General features: G+C 40.7%; 1 protein-coding gene across 4 annotated transcripts in view; it reads right to left on the reverse strand.

Moving 5' to 3' along the window:
- Positions 1-17,644, reverse strand: part of TTC17 (tetratricopeptide repeat domain 17) — a 125,075-nt gene that overhangs the window by 26,545 nt on the left and 80,886 nt on the right. For all 4 annotated transcript variants that reach the window (XM_053899821.1, XM_053899820.1, XM_019470159.2 and 1 more), the window contains 5 exons: positions 13,551-13,810; positions 12,954-13,107; positions 6,128-6,248; positions 3,803-3,962; positions 2,575-2,658 (listed from right to left, as the gene is read on the reverse strand). In XM_053899821.1, coding sequence (XP_053755796.1) covers positions 2,575-2,658; positions 3,803-3,962; positions 6,128-6,248; positions 12,954-13,107; positions 13,551-13,810 — 779 coding nt within the window. The remainder of the gene's footprint in view (positions 1-2,574; positions 2,659-3,802; positions 3,963-6,127; positions 6,249-12,953; positions 13,108-13,550; positions 13,811-17,644) is intronic.

Below are 17,644 nucleotides of genomic sequence, written 5' to 3' on the forward strand. Positions count from 1 at the left end.
ACTTTTAGTACTTGGCTGATACCAATTAAACCTTAGAACATTTAAACTCCATTTCCATCGCTCCCATAATTTGTTATTGTTACCATGGATTTTAGTTATATAGAAAAGTAAAGCGCCTCAGGGTTTTGGGGTTATTATTTTGTGCAGCTACCGTCCTGGTGTTCTTCCTTCCTTCTTGCATGTCGATATTTCTAACTGGGATATTTTCCTGAGAACTTTCTTTAATTATTATTTCAGTGCAGGCCCACTGGTGCCAAATTCTCTGAGTTTTTGTCTCTTCCGTTTCTTCCTTAATATCGGAAGGATGTTTTCGCTGGTATAAAATTCAAGGCTTGCAGTTTTTTCCTTCTAGTTTTAAACATGTTGTTACACTGGCTTCTGGATTCTACCATCCCTGGGGAGATGCTGTCAGTCTCGTTGCTCCTCTGGAGGGACCCATGGTGCTTTAAAGGCAGGCTGTGTGCTCTCTGTCACTGCTAGCAGAGGGAGGACGTTCCCCTGCCTTTGATTTTGAGCAGGCCCTACACCTGCTTGGAAAGAAGTGGTGCCACAGCAGTTCTGTTTCCCTGCACAGGCTCTAAGAGGCCTGTGTGCGTCTGCTCTCAGCCTTGTGGAGTGCTGAGCCCCCTTGCAAAAAGGCCCATCTACCCAGCTGGAGAGACTGTGCCCCAGCTATTCCAACCACTCCAGCTGATGGATCAGACACATGAGTAGAACCTTCTGGTGGCCAGCCCCAGATGAGTTTCCACATGTCTTGCAGTTGCGTGAAGGACTCCAAGTGAGACCGGAAGAAATGCCCAGCTGAGTCCAGCTCAGACTACACAATCGTGAGCAAATAAGTTTTGTTTAAAGCCAGTAGATTTTGGGGTGGTCTCTGAGGTAGAAATGGGTAACTGAAATAGTGCCTGGTATCCAGAATGGAGTGTTGCCATAACAGAAACTCGGAGCCTATGGCATTAGCTCTGGAATGGGTTGAGTACGCCTGCTTAGCGCAGCAGTGAGACTGGACAAGCATGGAGGCCATCGCTGTTGGAGGCTGGAGAAGGGGTAGGCTCATCTACTGGCAAAACAAATGGTGAGGCTGTTTCTTGGAATATAAATAAAATACCTCACAGAGTTGTGGATCTGGCTAGGAAGACTTCCAAGAATAATACCGAAAAGGACAAAGAGTTTTTGAAAAATCCTCTATAGTAAGATATTAAAAGAGAGAACTTAAACAAGAAACAGTACAGTTTTCAAGCAGAATTTAGAAAAAAATGCTTTCATGCTGGGACTTGCAGGGTTAGAAAATGAAACTTTCTCAATTGCCAGCTTCTCCAATCAGCATGAGGTTTTAAAGAACCTAAAAAAAATAAATAATTAAAAATCCAGAATGTTACCAGTGAAACTATGGCCTCAGGGTCAAGCTCAAATCAAAAGCATGGCAGTAGGACCCTCTGTTACTCCTGCCTCAGAAGGATGTTAAGTCTAGATGTAAGCCTCAGAAGACTCTCTCGGACAAAAGGCGTCTAGAAGTCTTAAGAGTATTTATGTCCTGGGCTCATATTCAAGGTAGACAGGAACTTCTTGAAGAGATTTGAAGTGTGGGTTCTGTGTGATGGAGTGACTTACAATGTGAAGGTCTACAAAGTTGTTTTAAAGGCGTTGTGCCAGTCTGGACTAAGAGGGAGAAAGATGGGGGGAAGCAAGCCGACATTGCTCTTCGGCTGCAAACAGAGGCCTTCCTTATGGAAAAGGACACGCTGCTCAGAGAGAAGGGTCAAGAGCTGAGAAAGAGATTAGGGAACGAAACCCAGAAAACCAAAATGGGTCATAATCAAGGAATATTCCTTGTAATGCATGTAATCAGGGGAACTGGTGACATATGGCCAGGTGGATTTCAGAATCGAGAGGGAACAGCGACTGCAATGCCTTTCCCATTTCCTCTCTTTAAAACTGACGCGATTGCCCTATTCCTACCATACTTCAGTGTCATGCTGGAAGCGGGGTTGATTCTCTCAATCACTATACTACCACTTTAACATTATATGGAGAGACACCTAACCACAAAGTAATTAATTTTAATTTAAAAAAACTCTTCACATAAATATCACACAAAAACAGATGAATGGTCTTAGAAACTCTGTTATATATTCTGCAGGCACTATGAAAATGTAGTTTTGCAGATATTTTGTTTCATGATTTCAAGAGAAGAAGATATTTAAAGTTGTGTTTCCCATCCACAATCTGGAATGCCAAATATTCTTCACCACCAGAAGAACACCTGACTTATATCATCTACCGAGATTCCATGGCTCCCAGTACCACCACCTCTATGTACCCATGCTGGAGTAAAGGAGACAAAACGGATAAGGTAGGCTTCACCACAGAAGGTAAGCAAAGCAGCAAAAAAGAGTACCAACCAAGTGATGGAAAAAGTAATGGAAACATTCGGTGTGGGATTATTTCACGTTGTCCCTTTAGCTGGTAAGTGCTGGGTAACTAACAGAAGAGGTTAGAGCCACTTGGTGACAAATAATCTAGGAAAGTTAGAAGGTGGGCAGCAGTTTCCAGCTTTCCTACAGGGTGACTTACCTTTTCCAAAACTTTGGCAATTCGGGTGCCGATTTGTTCAAGTGACTGCTGTGGATATTGGTCTTTGCCAAGATTTTGCAATACCTGGTGTAGGGGAAAATGGCAGGTTACAGCAACGAAAAGGAGCAGGATCGAGGTGATACTGCTGATGCTGAGTTGGGCACTACAGCACGAAACCAAACTGTTGCTCTGGGGTACACGCTGCGGCCCTGCTGGTAAGGCATTTTATGGAAGACATGTGTAAACCACTGTACTGTTCCTTATTCCCCTCCCACTTAACAGAAACTACAGACATGTACAGCACATTCATTACAGCAACGCTGGAAAACAGTAAATAAAGAAAAAAACTGTCTATAATTCTGTCACCCAGGGGCAACCACTGTTAGTATCTTTTTTTAAAAAATTTTTAAAAATATTTTTATTTATTTTTGAGACAGCAAGAGATAGAGCATGAGCAGGGGAGGGGCAGAGAGGGAGGGAGACACAGAATCTGAAGCAGGCTCCAGGCTCGGAGCTGTCAGCATAGAGCCCGACGCGGGGCTTGAACTCACAAGCCATGAGATCATGACCTGAGCTGAAGTCGGACGCCCAACCGACTGAGCCACCCAGGTGCCCCTTAATATCTTTATATGTATCTTTCAGATATTTTTCTGAAATAACATGTGTATGCACATATTACATCTCTCACAGAATATAGGGTCATACTGTACATTGCCATCCACATTGTCACATAGTCTGGAGATTTCTTCATGCCAGTAAACGTATTTCTACATTTTTCTTGGCAGCTCCACTGTATACTATCTTATATCTATATAACATTTCTTTAACAAATCCTCTATTCTTGGACATTTGTGCTATGTTTCTCCAATTTCTCTTCTTGGTGTACTGTTTGCTAGGTATATGATAGCTGTACTCGCCTTCCTTTCCTTCTTGAGAATGCCAGCAGGAGAATAAGCTGACCTTAACATTTCTTACAAAAGCCTCTCTCTGGTGGCAAGCCGAATGTTTCCTACCTCGAAGAATAAATCAGAATTAACGTCTCCTGGTCATTAAAAAAAAGGTATTAGCTCAATTCCAGGGCCTGAAAGAAATCAGGCATGGCCTAAAGCCACCCAGATGACAGCCGGCTAAAAAAAGGCAAAAAAATATGGCCTGGCCACTGAGTTTTCTGCTATCGTAATTGTGGGGCCAAAAACTACAGATGGGCTGAAGAGAGCTGAGCACTCACCTCTGTTAACTGGCTCTCACCCGTGTAGTGCAGGCTGGCCCGGTTGGAGACCCCCTGCAAGTGGTCCAGGGTGTGCATGCTCGTAGGAAGATTGCCATTGCAAAGAGGCTCCATCGCTGGCTGCTGTATCGGAGTGGCAAAGTCTATGTGTTCTGTGATGCTGAAAAAGGGAGATTACCACATTAGCCAGGGAAAATCTGAGTGGGTGGGGAGCAAGAATATTAATCAGCTGATTGTAACTTCAATGTGTTACCCGGACTTTCTGGAACCACAGAATCTCAGACTGAAGAGACCTCAGAAGTCTGATCTCTCATTTTACAGGTGCTTGGACTCCAGTGCTCGGCAATAGGAGCAGTGCTGGAATCTGAGTCCTAAACTCCGTTGATTTCCCGATCTACTCAAGCTGGGTCCTTTCTAGGGACCATAGCGTCTGGTTTGGTCACCACCATTGGCCACTTTTTTTCCTGGGGAAGTTTTAAACCAGACAGGTTTTATTCTGGGATTTCTTTTTTTAGGATATAGACAGCGACAATTGCCCGCAAGTGGTTCCTTTTATTTTCTCTTTATGCACAGAAGCATATCCCACAGAAAAAGTTACCTAAAGTTCAGATAGTAAATTTTACACAGATATAACCGTTCAATGTATAAATGCACAAGATGTACCTCCCTTTGTAGTCCCAAAGTGGTCATTTTCCTAACAGGCTAAATGTTATACGTTATCATGTATATGCTGATATGGCAAGTTGGCATTCCAAAATTTTATTTCTAGCTATTTAAAAGGTTTAATACATATTAGGCAAACACTCACTCATTATTTATTCAGGGTCTACTACATGTCACACATCAGAGCTATAATAATTGACAAGACATACCCAATCTCTGTTGTTATGGTGTTCGTGGTCTCACGAGTGACTGAATTATTACAGATGTTACAGAAGATGAAAACATGGTACAGTGTCAGTATGCAACAGGGGGTTATAATTTCTTCTCTGCTGATGGAGGAAGGAGCTGGTTAGTGCAAGATTCCCTGAGGAAGATTTAAGTCAAGGCCAGGAGGATGAGTGTGAACGAATCATGCAGGAAGAAGGTGGTGAGAACATCACCACATGCAAAGGGACACCATGTGTGAAGGGCCTGACAAGAGGGAGGGTGGAGTTGAGGATGGAAAGACATGTAGCAGCAGATCACCAAGGGCTTTGCAAAGAATGGTAAAGAGCAATAAGAAGTTACTAGAGCATTTTAAGAATTATTTGACTTGTCTTTGAGGAAGGATTCTGTACAGATTCCCGTAGAGAGAAGGGGCTGAACAGAGTCAAGAGTGAATAAAGCCCAAAGACCAGCTAGTAGGCTACTGAGTGAATCCAAGTGGAGATGACAGTGATCTCGTTTAAAGGGGCAGCAATGGAGACAGAGAAAAGCTGATGGCTTTGAAAAATACTCAGAAGGTGAAAGTGGTAAGAATGGGTAATAGACTGGATCCGAGGGTGAAGGGAGAGGAATGGTTAAGGATGACTCCCAGGTTTCTGGCTTAAGCACTGCTGGAGCTATTTACTAAGAATAAGAAACAGAAAACACACAGAACAATGGTTTTTTGCAAGGAGAGTGGACAAGAAAATTATGAGTTTGGTTTTCTTAAGCTTGTGGTGTCTCAGAGGTATCTAGGCAGAGGGGACAGGTAGACAACTGGGTAAATTCCTATGGATTGAGGAATGTGAAGAAAAATCGGGTCTGGATATTCCAATTCAAGAGCGGTCAATATATTGGTGGTGACAGAAGTTCTGTGAGTACGTCAGTCTGACCAGGAGAGGTTCTAAGAAAAGAAGGCTTAGAGGCAAATGTTGGGGAACTCCAACACTTAAACGGTAGGAAAAGGGCCAGCAAAAGAGAATGAGCATTCAAGGAGGCAAAAGCAGTTATCAGAGAGGCAACCTTGTTCAGCTAGTGTCTTGGTAGGTGTTTGTAAATCTGGATGTGCTCTGGCTCCCTCTTTAAGTGCATTATGTCAGTGAGAGAACACAGGGTTTTCTATAAAAGAGGGATCCAGTCTTCAACTCAACCTAAGTAAGTCATAAAAACTTCTGGGGGGCTTACAAAGTACGGATGAAGGCACTAAGAAGAGAGGGCATGTTCACTGTCTCAGCAAAATGGGCTGAGTCCATCTGTGGCCTGTGGTCAGCAACAGTGCTCCTCAGAACCACCAACCCTAAAAAGGACTACTCTTCAAATAGTTGCTGACAAAGAAGGGCACCCCTGTAGTCAACGGAGGCTCAGTGGGTTCACTGGCACACAAACGCCTTGAAGGATGAAGCAGTTTAAGATACTCACTCAATGTTTTTTGAAGAAACCGCGAGCCAGGTGCTCACGATGGCAGTCAGCTCTACCCAGCGGAGTTTGAGGCACTCGTCCGGGCTGGGCCATCCCAGACTCTGGTAGTCACGCTTTTTCCCTAGAAGGAAAGCATGGCATCACTTGACACAACTAGAACCAAACAGAACCCACAGTGTCTTCTGCCCGGTGATTACTTCACCCCGGCTGGTGTCATTGGAGGTGCCAGTCATTCTTTTAGAGAATGAAAATCTTGTCACGCACGGCAAAGGGACTATAAAGATCAAGTGAGTTAAGTCTTGTTCTCAAAGACAGGTGACGAAGTAAAAATAAACGAGTCCTTCACTGGATTTAAGACTGATCAACATGAGATAAGAGCTAAGAATACATTTCACCAAATTTCAGTTTTACTCCTCTACATTTTTATTTTATAAAGACAACTACAACTTAGCAAAGTATTTATCGCTAAAGCCGGGTTTCTCCATCTGGCACTATTGACACTGTAGGCTGGACAGAGCTCTGCTGGGGGCTGTCCTGTGCACTGGAGGATGTTTAGCACCACCCCTGGCTTCTACTCTGTAAAGCCCAGTAGCACCCTCCCCAACATGTGAAGATGAAAATGTCTCCGGGGACTGGCAAATGCCCCTTGGGAAGACAAAATCACTCTTGGTAGAGAACCACAGTTGTAAAGAACAGCAGCAGATGGAGAATAATGCGATGATGAGAAGTTATCATTTATTTCCAGAGCACTTACTATGTGTTCAGGCCCTGTGCTAAGTGCTCTACATCCACATTCTGCTAAGGCAGGTTTCAGTCCTCATTTCTCAGATGAGAAAATGGAGGCACAGAGAGATCAAGTGACTTGCCCAAGGTGACCAGGCTAGTAGATGGCAGAGCTAGGATCCAGATCCAGGTCTGCTTGAGTCTAATATGTATGCTCCCAATCACCATGCTATTTATTTATTTATTTATTTATTTATTTATTTATTTATTTATATTATTTATTTCTTTATGAAATATAATTTATTGTCAAATTGGTTTCTATACAACACCCAGTGCTCATCCCAACAGGTGCCCTCCTCAATGTCCATCACCCACTTTCCTCTCTCCCCCACCCCCCAAACCCGCAGTTTGTTCTCAGTATTTAAGGGTCTCTTATGGTTTGCCTCCCTCCCTCTCTATAATTTTTTTTTCTCCTCATGGTCTTCTGTTAACTTTCTCCAGATGTGAGAAAGTGACTTATTTCACTTAGCATAATACCCTCCAGTCCCATCCACATTTCTGCAAATGGCATGATTTCACTCTTTCTCACTGCCAAGTAGTATTCCATTGTATATATAAACCACATCTTCTTTATCCATTCATCAAGTGATGGACATTTAGGCTCTTTCCATAATTTGGCTATTGTTGAAAGTGCTCCTATAAACATCGGGGTTCACGTGCCCCTATGCATCAGCACTCCTGTGTCCCTTGGGTAAATTCCTAGCAGTGCTATTGCTGGGTCATAGGGTAGTTCTATTTTTAATTTTTTGAGGAACCTCCACACTGTTTTCCAGAGTGGCTGCACCAGTTTGCATTTCCACCAACAGTGCAAGAGAGTTCCCGTTTCTCCACATCCTCACCAGCATCTATAGTTTCCTGATTTGTTTGTTTTAGCCACTCTGACCGGTATGATACCGGCATTCTTCTCAAAGCTAGAACAAACAATCCTAAAATCTGTATGGAACCAAAAAGACCCTGAATAGCCAAAGTAATATTGAAGAAGACCAAAGCAGGAGGCATCACAATCCCAAACTTTAGCCTCTACTACAAAGCTGTAATCATCAAGACAGTATGGTCTTGGCACAAAAACAGACACATAGACCAATGGAATGGAATAGAGACCCCAGAACTGGACCCACAAATGTATGGGTAACTAATCTTTGACAAAGCAGGAAACAGTATCCAGTGGAAAAAAGACAGTCTCTTTAACAAATGGTGCTGGGAGAACCGGACAGCAACATGCAGAAGAATGAAACTAGACCGCTTTGTTACACCATTCACAAAAATAAACTCAAGATGGATGAAAGGCCTGAATGTGAGACAGGAAACCATCAAAACCCTAGAGGAGAAAGCAGGAAAAAACCACTCTGACCTCAGCCACAGCAATTTCTTACTTGACACATCTCTAAAGGCAAGGGAATTAAAAGCAAAAATGAACTATTGGGACCTCATCAAGATAAAAAGCTTCTGCACTGCAAAGGAAACAATCAACAAAACTAAAAGGCAACCAACGGAATGGGAAAAGATATTTGCAAACGACATATCGGACAAAGGGCTAGTATCCAAAATCTACAAAGAACTCACCAAACTCCACATCCAAAAAACAAATAATCCAGTGAAGAAATGGGCAGAAGACATGAATAGACACTTTTCTAAAGAAGACATCCAGATGGCCAACAGACACATGAAAAGATGCTCAACATCACTCCTCATCAGGGAAATACAAATCAAAACCACACTGAGATATCACCATGCCATTTAAAGCTATACTGAGCTTTTAAGATTTTATTTTTGTTTATTTATTTTTGAGAGAGAGAGAAAGAGAGACAGGGAGCTTGCGAGCGGGGGAGGAGAGAGGGAGACACAGAATCTGAAGCAGGCTCCAGGCTCTGAGCTGGAGCACAGAGCCTGATGTGGGGCTTGAACCCACAAACCATGAAATCAAGACCTGAGCTAAAGTCGGACACTTAACTGACTGAGCCACCCAGGCGCCCCTATACTGAGCTTTCAAAGCTCTGTTAATGGATACCCTTCACAGGTACTTTGTGTGTGCAGAATCTGTACTTAGACTGACCGGCCAAGAAAAGAAGAGAACTAAGTCTTGTTGGGGAAGGGGTCTTCTGGAGGAATTACAATCGAATGAATGGACAGGAAGGAGAACTTTGGTTCTATATAACTTTTTTTATAATGTAGGAATTTACCAACAACGGAATACTGTTTGAGGTGTAGGCAGGGCTTTAGATTTAAATAAAACAGAAAAGAATAGTTTGGAAGAATTTCAAAAGAACCCTGTTTAAATGAATAACTGAAATAATTAAACCATAAATTTCACAATAAAGCTTATTTTTCTTTTATGGTTTAGAAATTCACTTGAAAAATATTTATTGAGCATCTATCACAAGGGACTGGGAACCATGTTGAGACACCAGGGGTACAGAGGGGAATAGTACAGAAGGTGCCTGTCCTTGAGTTCACAGTCTAGCAAGGAAGGTAAACAGAAACAAATCCTTAGGGTACAACAGGTGAGAGCAACTAATTGTGCACAAGTACCAAGGAACGGATGGCATGTGAGTCTGAAGTTTATGGATGAGTGATATTTTAGTACTGCTGAGGTGGCAGAAAGGCATTCCAGGCAGAGGGAACAGCACGTGCAAAGGCAAGTGGTAAAATAAGAGCATGGTTAGTTTAGAAAAATAACAGCATGAAGGGTAGAGAGAGGCTGGCTTATACAGGGTCCTGTACACCACACTAAGAAGTTTGGACTTTATTCTGTAGGCAATGAGGAGCCTCTGAGCCCACATCTCTCCATCTGGTTCACAGAAATATCCTAAGAGGCTCTGTTAAATGTGCTGCTGAAATCTAGTTACACTGTGTTTATAGCACCTCCCTGGTCTTCCAGTCTAGTAGCCCTCGCCAAAAAAAGGAAATGAAATTAGTTACGCATTATTAGTTTTACTAGTTCTTAGTAAATCTACAGTGGTCCTTATTGATCTCCACTTTTCCCCATGGGCTTACAAACTGTTTTATAATTTGCTTTAGAACTCTGTCAGGATTTATCATGAAGCTTATCTCTTGGTAGTGAGGAGAATCCGTATTTATTTGGAAACTGGGATAATGAACCTCTCTAGATGTCTGGCATCTCTTCCAAGCTTTAGAACTTTTCACGTTAGTGACACTAAGTAGTTCCATGATGTCATTTGCAAGTACATTCAATGTACTACCTGGGCCTACACACTTGAATCCATTTAAAACTGCTTAAGTGTTTTCCTAGCATCTCAACCATATTGAACTTTAAAGTTTCATTTTTACAGGAAATTTTTAGTTTTTTGTTTGTACAAGTAACATAGGCTTATTATAAAATATTTAGAAAATGGAAAAGCATGTAGAAGAAAATAAAAAATCACCCATATCCCTATCAGCACCCAGAGATGATCACTCACAACATTTTGGTGTATTTATTCTCTCTTATACTTATTTCTATGCACTTGTTTATTTTAGTTTCTTTCATCAAACCCATGAGGTCATAAACTGTAATGTGTACATTATTTTATATGGTTTAAGAAACAGAAACACGGGGCGCCTGGGTGGCTCAGTCAGTTAAACGTCCAATGTCGGCTCAGGTCATGATCTCGCAGTTCATGAGCCCAAGCCCCACATCGGGTTCTGTGCTGACAGCTTGCAGCGGGGAGCCTGCTTTGGATTCTGTGCCTCCCTCTCTCTCTCTGCTCCTCCCCCACTCGCACACGGTCTCTCTCTCAAAAATAAACATTAAAAAAAAAAGGGAGAAACACTGCCAATTATTTAAAATATCAATTGTAAGATACATCTCAATTGCAGAGATACAGAAATGTGAGCAAGTGTAGTCAAAGTATAGTATATTTACTATTTTACAAAAATTAAAGTATTCTCTATGCTATTTAATAAACTGCTTTTGTTCACTTACTAAATTATAAACATCCTGGCTGCACAGTACATAGCATCGACATGCTGTAATTTATTTAGGCAATTAACATTTAGCTTGTTTACAATTTTTTATTATAATAAGCAACTCAGGTCAATCTTTGTACTTCTGTCTTTGGCACCTGTAAGATGATTTACCTGGGATACATTACTGGAAGTAAAATTGTTGGTATATTTTTAAATTTTATGATACCTATGGTCAAACGATCCCCAAATTCATTTCATTAAGTCTGTGTGTTGCACATTTAAAGACAGTTTGATAAACAAAGATGGAATGTTGCTGTTTGTTTGCACATCTTTGATTGCTAGTGAGGATGAACATTTTCCAACATGTTCACTCGCCAACTTATGTGTGTATATTTGAACAATCTATATATTTGTACATCTTATAGAAATGCTGTATTTTTCATACTGATTTGTAATTGCCCTTTAAATGATATTGATATCCTTTGCTTATCACATATTATGTAAAAGATATGCAAATATTCTGCAAAAATAATTTGTTTCAGTCCTTTGCCCTTGTATTTTATGGTGTTTTCTGGTGCCAGAATTATTTTTCTTTTTCTCTCTGCCTTAGAAAGTCCTTTTACACCTGAAAGTATATATTCACCTAAATTTTCTACTATTTTTTGTAAAAAAATTTTTTAAATATATTTTTGTGAGAGAGAGAGAGAGAGAGCGAGGAAGGGACAGGGAGAGAGTTAGACACATAATCCGACGCAGGCTCCAGGCTCTGAGCTGTCAGCACAGAGTCCAACGTGGGACTTGAACTCATGAAACTATGAGATCGTGATCTGAGCTGAAGTCGGATGCTTAACCAAGTGAGCCACCCAGGTGTCCCCTCCTTTTTTATTCCCTAAATTTTCTACTTTTATGATTTCATTACATTTACCATATAACTGATTGGAATTTTCACTTCCATAATGATGTTTTACATTTTGAACACCCTTTTCTTGTTACAGAAGACAGACCTAGTAGAGGAAGTGTTGCTTTCTTTCTGTAACTTGTTCACACATACTGTCATCCTTAAACAGTAAAGCTACTGCATGTTTTCAACTCCAGTCATGACAAGATGTCCTTTCTGGGCCCTTAGTATTTTTCACAAGTAACAGTTCACTCTGGAATATAGCCAACATGATCTCATTCTTTATATTTTATTATGTGCCCTCTGCTTTCAGTTGGTAAGTACACCAAATTAAATAAGACATGTTTTCATGAAGTTACCTTGGATTTTGATGTCTAAGACAGTGACAATATCCTTAAAAATTTTTTTTTTAAAAGGACATTTGATCACCACTATTTCATTGCTGGAAAAGAAAGTCAAGTGGACCCATGGCAATGGCCCTGAACCTGGGGTTCAGAGATGCACTTCAGGACAATTATGAACCCTAAAAGTATATGACAAATTTTGATGTATATGCATTTTTCCTGGGAGTGGTTCCAAAGCATTTATCCAATACTTAAAAGAGATATCAGACACACAAAAAGATTAAATGTTTAAATAAATATTCATCGAGCCTTATGTGGCCAGTTCATTTATAGCACTTTACACATATAACTCCTATAGTCCTCCCAACCACCCTGTAAGATAGATGTGATCATTATCCCCATATTAAACTAGACTATCAAGAATCAATAGGATACTTAAGCTCAAGATGATAAGAATATAAGCCCAACAGGGGCGCCTGGGTGGCTCAGTCAGTTAAGCGTCTGACTTTGGGTCAGGTCATGATCTTGCAGTCCGTGAGTTCAAGCCCCGCATGGGGCTGACAGCTCAGAGCCTGGAGCCTGCTTCAGATTCTGTATCTCCCTCTCTCTCTTCCCTTGCCCCACTTATGCTCTGTCTCTGTCTCTCCCTCTCTCTCAAAAATAATAAACAAACATTAAAAAAATAAAAAACAAAAAGAATATAAGCCCAATAGCCAATGGGTAAAAAAATCAAGTAAATGTCAAAACAAACTTTTTATACCAAGTCTTGTTTCTTGTTCACTTAGCCCCATTACCTTCTCATCTGATCTCCTTCAAGTCACAAACGCATTCTCAGTGAGAACTGACACAGTGAAATCTGAAAAAAGAAACTGGCATACTGTACATTCAAATTTACCTTGTGGCCCAGGAGATGCTACCTTTGGGCCAGTGATCTCCAGGTTTGATTGGTAACAATGCACATTTTCTGCTTGATTTGGTTCTACCTTTTTGCCAGGGGTTTTCTTCTGCTCTCCTTTGGGTTTCTTTACACGTTTGACCTGGAATGTGATCTGGAAAATGGAAACATGTTGGGGACAAATTAGACCAATTATCAAATACTGGTGGCTTTAAGAGTAACCAGTCCTGTGCTAGAGAGGATTCTCTCCTTCTGTTTAATTCTTAAAGGTATAAATGAAAAATGTTTAGTAAAATAAACAAAATAACTTAGCCCTGAAGGGCATATAAAGGAAACTGAAAATTAAGATGCCTGACTGGGCAGTTCCAAGTCTGCAGGCTTTGAGTGCAGCTCGACGCCCTTGCACTCCCTCTGCCTCCTGAAAGAGTTGGCAATACAGAAGTACTGTGAAATGCTTCTTGCAGCATGATGCCAGTGTGAAGGCTGACTGGAGAGTGGAATAAAGCAGTGCCACACCCCAAGAGCTTCATCACACTTTGCAAACCCCTACCAAGACCTGGGGTACAGTTTGGTCTGAATGGAGTTGGCAAACCTCACCCATTCTGTTGCTTCATCATCTTCACTTCTGCAGTCTCCATAGCAAGAGCTTCTGGCCACTCCATCCTGGGGACCCTTCTTCAGTACGCGTATACCCTGCAAGTCTAGACGCCGCCCTTTCATCTCCAGTGCTCCCCCAAAGCCTTCCAGAGGCCATGCCTGTTGAAATTCGTCCACCAGAGCCAGTATCTCTTCAGACATTTTTGTTTCATCTGAATTCTCCATCTCATCAGAACCATTGCTCTCCTCAACCACTGTACCTGAAATTCAAGTGCCCACATGTTATTAAAAATTAGATAGTACTCACTCAAGTACTTGAATGACTCCAACCTCGCTTTTTGAGAAGTTTTGGTCCTGCCTAGAGGAACTTCTATAGCCCACCCTCATAATAAAAATACCATTCATCATCTTCAAAATTCATAATAAAACACCATCTTTGTTGTATAGCTTTGTCAAAAGGCTGGATGAAAACAACAGCAGCAGCAAGATGCCTGAGAGGCATAGAATATGTCACTAGTGAGCATGAGGATGGCTATTTTATATACGTATTTAAAAAAAAAAAAAGACCAACTTGCTTTAGATATAAGACACAGATGGCAAAGATGAAGTTTGTTATGATGTTATTTATTGAATAGGTGGGATTATTGAAGCTTTATTCAAATAGCATATGAAATATCATAGACGTATATCCAGGCCATACAGTCTAATTGCCTTAACTGAATGATGATTTAATGGGAAATTATCCTAATTCCACATTTCAGAGTCCCATTTTCACTAATGGCTATGTATAAGAAATAATAATAAACTAGTGTAATTTTTTTTTTTTTTTTTTTTTTTGTAAAATGGTTATCAAGACATTATTTGTTATGTTGCTCAAGTTTCTTACGTAAAGACTTCCATGGATGCTCCCCAGTGCAATGGCCTAGAAAACTTCTCTCTCCTGAGAAGTCAGTGTGTCCACTGTTCTACATTAAAGGTTACACAACCCTATAGGTTCCCCTCTGTACCTAGATAATTAGAAAGCTCAGGGCAAAAATTCATCTGAGTTTCTTAACATAATGCTTTCCTTTTGTAAAAAAATAAATAAACCTTAGTATTTAACTTTTGTTATTTTGAATTGATGGCTGACTCTTATATTGTGTGCTCCATGAAAGCCATTTCCATTCCTTTCTGGAAATAGATAGGGTACAAAAACAAATAAAACAGAATGCCTCCTTTCGTAAGGTCACCGGACGACCTGAGAGCTTGGGGTTGATTGCTTACAAAATGCCAGTCTATGTTATTCTGGTTAAGTTATCCCAATAACCTTAGGTGGTAATTCTGGCTTGTTCAGTGATTTAGAACATGGTATTAATAAGGCCAAGGACAGGAATCTCATATCCATATTGACCAGACCTATACCCATAGTGAGTAACCCACATGAGAAATGTATAGTATTAGTCTCTGACGAGGCATGGGGTGAGAAAGATGTCTGACCACAAGGCTAAAAGCAATGTAAAGCTTTGAGCCCTACTCACATGAGGTCTGCAGTGTCAACCTTGACTCTGGTGGCATCTCTATCTTCCATCCCACTTTCTATTCCGGAAAGTAGGAAGGTCTGTTGTCAGGCTGGGAATCCCACTAGAAATCTGTTATTCTTTCTTGAAAAAGTTTACCGCTTCTCCATTTAACAAGTGACTTGGAAATATACTGCTCTCCTTTCAGGTAAGTGTCTTTTAGGTTTTTTTGAACCAATCTGCTGGTTTTTATTGCTTATTATTATCATTATTATTAATGAAGTTCTGAAAAAAGCATGAAGTAAAATAGGGGTTTGTAAAAGCATTTTCTTTGGGATATTCAGATAAAAATGGTTGGTAACTTGTCTAAATTATGTAGCAAGTAGTATAAATGTAGGGTTGACAAAGAGTTCTACTTTTCAGTTTCTATCTTGTTTGCTACTATATCCTGAATGTCCAACATTGTACCTGACACTTAATAGGTGCGGTTGTAGGATGAACGAATGGAATTCAGGAATAATTTGGTTTGTGAGGTTCTTGAGGATCTGCTGCTCCTACTTTTGTCTTGTCCTGCTGGCAATTAAAGACTTTTTAAAGTCTAAGGTTTACCTTGTCATGGGTTAAAAGCAGGCGCCATGTCTCTAACAGAGTCTGGCAAACTATATGATTTACAAATTTCTCAGTAGCTAACTCAGAAAAGCAGTTGGACAGGGCTATTGTAGGGACCCTAAAAAGCAACTTAATTAGAAGAATGGCCTGCCGTCTGACTTGTAGCAACAGAATTCTAAGTATTCCTCATGTTATTTTAGCTTCCTCTCCTTCCTTCTCCTATGGCTATCATGGGATTCCTTGTACCTGGTCCTGAGACAGGAAAGGGTTTTTGATAGATCTGGCTGCAGCCAAGAGTATGGGCTTAAAGAAAAGTGGCTTCTGGCCAAAGGTAGACTGCAGGTAACTAATTCCCCAGTGTATAGTTAGAGCTGCATAGGGATGCTGTGTTTGGAAGTCTTATTTCCATTTCCATTATTTCCACTACTGCTATTTAGAAAGCATTCTAAATAAATGAACTTGTTCAGTTGCAAAGAGCTCTGCAAGCCCAGGTCCAAAGGCTAATGCTCCCCTATGCCCATACCATACGGTAATATCTATCATTATTAAAAAGTTCTTAGAGAAAGGGCCTTTCATTGATGGAGATCAGTATTCCAGTCAAGAGAGACTATGGAACTTGCTGCAGGCTTTCCCTGCTGGCAGCCATTAATCCTTTTCAAAGGCTGCAGGGGTTGGGGTAGTAGCAATTCCTAAAGAACAGTGCTAAATAAAGGTGAGGAATGGGGAGATCAAAATGTGCTATGAGTTTTAAACAATAAATCAATCTTTATTTATTTAGAGCTTACTATGTGCCTATTTCCATGCTATGAGATAGAGAATCTGACTCTGAGGTATTAAATACAGTTGAACAACATGGGGATTAGGAGTGCTGACCCCTGCACAGTCGAAAATCCACACATAACTTTTGACTCTCCAAAAACTTAACTACAAATAGTCTACTGCTGACCGGAAGGAAGTCTTACTGCTAACATAAACAGTTGATTAACATGTATTTTGTATGTTATGGGTGTCACATACTATATTCTTATAATAAAGTAAGTTAAAAATGTTATTAAGAACATAATAAGGGAAAAAATACATTTACAGTACTATATTGTATTTACTGAAAAGAAAATCTGTGTGTAAGTGGATGTATGCAGTTCAAAGCCGTGTTGTTCAAGGATCAACTGTATAATCAATTTGGAGACACAAAACTATATACATTAAACAATCAGAGAGCAATTACATTTAAATATTTTTTTTCCAGAGGAAAAGCATAATTGAGTGCGGTCACAACATGCTTCTTAGAGGAAGGCAGGCTAGTGAGGCAGGATTTAGACAGACAGAGGCCCGGGGAGGGCACTCCCCAGAGGGAGGAGCATATGAATATATATACTCTCACACCCATATGTACAAATACTGCAGGTGTAAGGAAGAACGTATGTGAAGGCATTACTACTTTCACAAGAATTAGAACAAAGAATGTATACAGATGATCTCAGCAAACAAGATACTTAGGGAAGGTAGGTGAATACTGAGGATATCTGGGAAAGTCGGGAGCAAGACTAAGCGTAAAGGGAGCCTCTTGTTTGTCTAGCAGAAGAATAACAAGATGAGAGCCACAGTGTTTGTGAAGGTTAGAGTGGTAAATCACTTGGCATGACTGGGGGTGGAGAAGGAAGACAGAGGACAAAGAGACCAATTAGAAAGGTATTTCAACAATCTATATATAAAGTTATTTAAAGGGAAACGGGCTTAGGGTGAGGTTTGTAAAAGGGGAATTAAGACAATTTTTTTCAATGTTTATTTTTTCAGAGAGAGAGACAGACAGACAGACAGACAGACAGACACAGAACCTGAAGCAGGCTCCAGGCTCTGACCTGTCAGCACAGAGCCTGATGCAGGACTTGAACTCATAAACCGTGAGATCATAACCTGAGCCTAAGTCAGACACTTAACAGACTAAGCCACGTAGATACCCCTGTAAAAGGGAAAATTTAAAAAGGGAGG

The sequence above is a fragment of the Panthera pardus genome, unplaced genomic scaffold (assembly GCF_024362965.1).
Source record: "Panthera pardus isolate Hobbes unplaced genomic scaffold, ASM2436296v1 HiC_scaffold_12, whole genome shotgun sequence".
NCBI classification, from domain to species: domain Eukaryota; kingdom Metazoa; phylum Chordata; class Mammalia; order Carnivora; family Felidae; genus Panthera; species Panthera pardus.